Source organism: Nicotiana sylvestris, chromosome 1, assembly GCF_000393655.2.
Source record: "Nicotiana sylvestris chromosome 1, ASM39365v2, whole genome shotgun sequence".
In the NCBI taxonomy this organism is placed as follows: domain Eukaryota; kingdom Viridiplantae; phylum Streptophyta; class Magnoliopsida; order Solanales; family Solanaceae; genus Nicotiana; species Nicotiana sylvestris.
The window spans coordinates 8,952,250-8,953,882 of NC_091057.1; the positions used below are offsets into that span (position 1 = coordinate 8,952,250).

At 35.3% G+C, this 1,633-nt stretch overlaps 1 protein-coding gene across 1 annotated transcript; it reads right to left on the reverse strand.

Moving 5' to 3' along the window:
- Nucleotides 1-805: 805 nt before the first annotated feature.
- LOC104210996 (dormancy-associated protein 2-like) lies at nucleotides 806-1,633 on the reverse strand. The gene is made up of 2 exons (XM_009759981.2): nucleotides 1,455-1,633; nucleotides 806-1,225 (listed from the first exon to the last, which is right to left on the reverse strand). Exons 1-2 carry the CDS (start codon nucleotides 1,549-1,551, stop codon nucleotides 963-965), a joined length of 360 nt encoding a protein of 119 aa, XP_009758283.1. The 5' UTR covers nucleotides 1,552-1,633; the 3' UTR covers nucleotides 806-962.

Sequence of the window (1,633 nt, forward strand, 5' to 3'; positions counted from 1 at the left end):
CTATCACCCTCTCTTCCTATTACCTTATCTTGTTGATGTTACTATGTGTTGTGTTTGCCTCTTTTATTTTTATCTTGAGTGGGGGGGGGGTCTATTGGAAATAGTCTCTTTACCTTCACAAGATAGGGGTAAGGTCTGCGTCCACTCTACCCCCTCCCCTCCCCCCTTCTAGACCCTACTTTGTGGGATTACATCAAATTTGTTGTTATTGTAATTGTTTATTCCTAGTTATTTACATACTAGGATCTAATGTAATTGGAAATTAAAAGCCATAGGTCTGCACACCACAAATGTACAAAATATAATATTTCCCAGTTGTATAATGTGATTGTGTTGGGAAATATTAACAGTGAACTCTTTTATGTCTGATAGACATACATTATCTGCTCATGTACATATATATATATATATATATAAACTAAATGCTGGGTACAAAGATCATTTCAATTGAAATATTCTGCATCTGAACAACTATTTTCTCGCTAGTTTGACCAATTTCCCAACAGCTTTACGAATTTCTAATCGCGAAGATATTTTTAAAATTGGACGAATTCAATAAGAATATATGAACTTGATTGATACTTTGATGGCTTGAGTTGGCGGGGGTTGCAAAGTACCTGACATAGTTTACTTTCAACGTCTTATTTACCATTAATGAGATAATTTATAGCGAACAAATTTTAATGGCTTATTTTAGATCACAAGTTTTAAAATATTTTGTTTCTTTCTTAAACTCTATACAATCAAACAATCTCACATAAATTGAGACGGAAGGAAAACTATAAGCCAATATTTGAAAATATCATGGCAAAAAAGAACCCCTTTTATTCTTTAAACAATAAGTATAACATAAAGTGGAAACAGAATAAATACAAAGGAAATATATGACTTCCAATTACATGCAAGGAAAAAGGAAATCCATCCACCATGAACATTCTTCATATATATTCCTAATTTTAGTATTAGTTGCGAGGCCAACCTCCAAACCCACCACCTCTAGGATATCCTCCATAACCTCCACCGGGAAATCCACCATATCCTCCTCCTGGATAACCTCCATAGTATCCACCGCCCCCACCACCAGGGAATCCACCATAGCCACCACCAGGATATCCACCAAACCTGCCTCCTCCAAATCCCGGAAATCCGCCTCCTCCAAACCCTGGAAGTCCTCCTCTAAATCCTGGAAGTCCGCCTCCTACAAGTTTTGCATCATTTTCCTTTGCTGCACGCACCAATAATCATGCATATGCATGTTAGGTCAATAGATACTGTGATACTTTATTTGTTCATTTTCGATTAGTCTAGTCGATAAGAACTAAAGTAAATGCAAAATAAACCAAGTCTAATAACAGGAAAATGACTTTTTCATGAAAAATATTTTCTTGGAAAATTACTTTAGTCATACCAAAAACAACTTTAAGAAAAAATGTCTTAAAAGGAAAGAAACTTACCGTTGGAGCTTCCAGCCAACTCCCTAGCTGCAACCTCTGATGTTATTACAAAAATAGCCAAAACAATGGCTATAAACATAAATGTCTTTGATCCCATTTTTTCTGTTCTTGCTTGAGGAAACTAGTTAAAATTTTCGCCTCTATTTATAGTATAATCATATGAACTTTTTGGGGGCAAA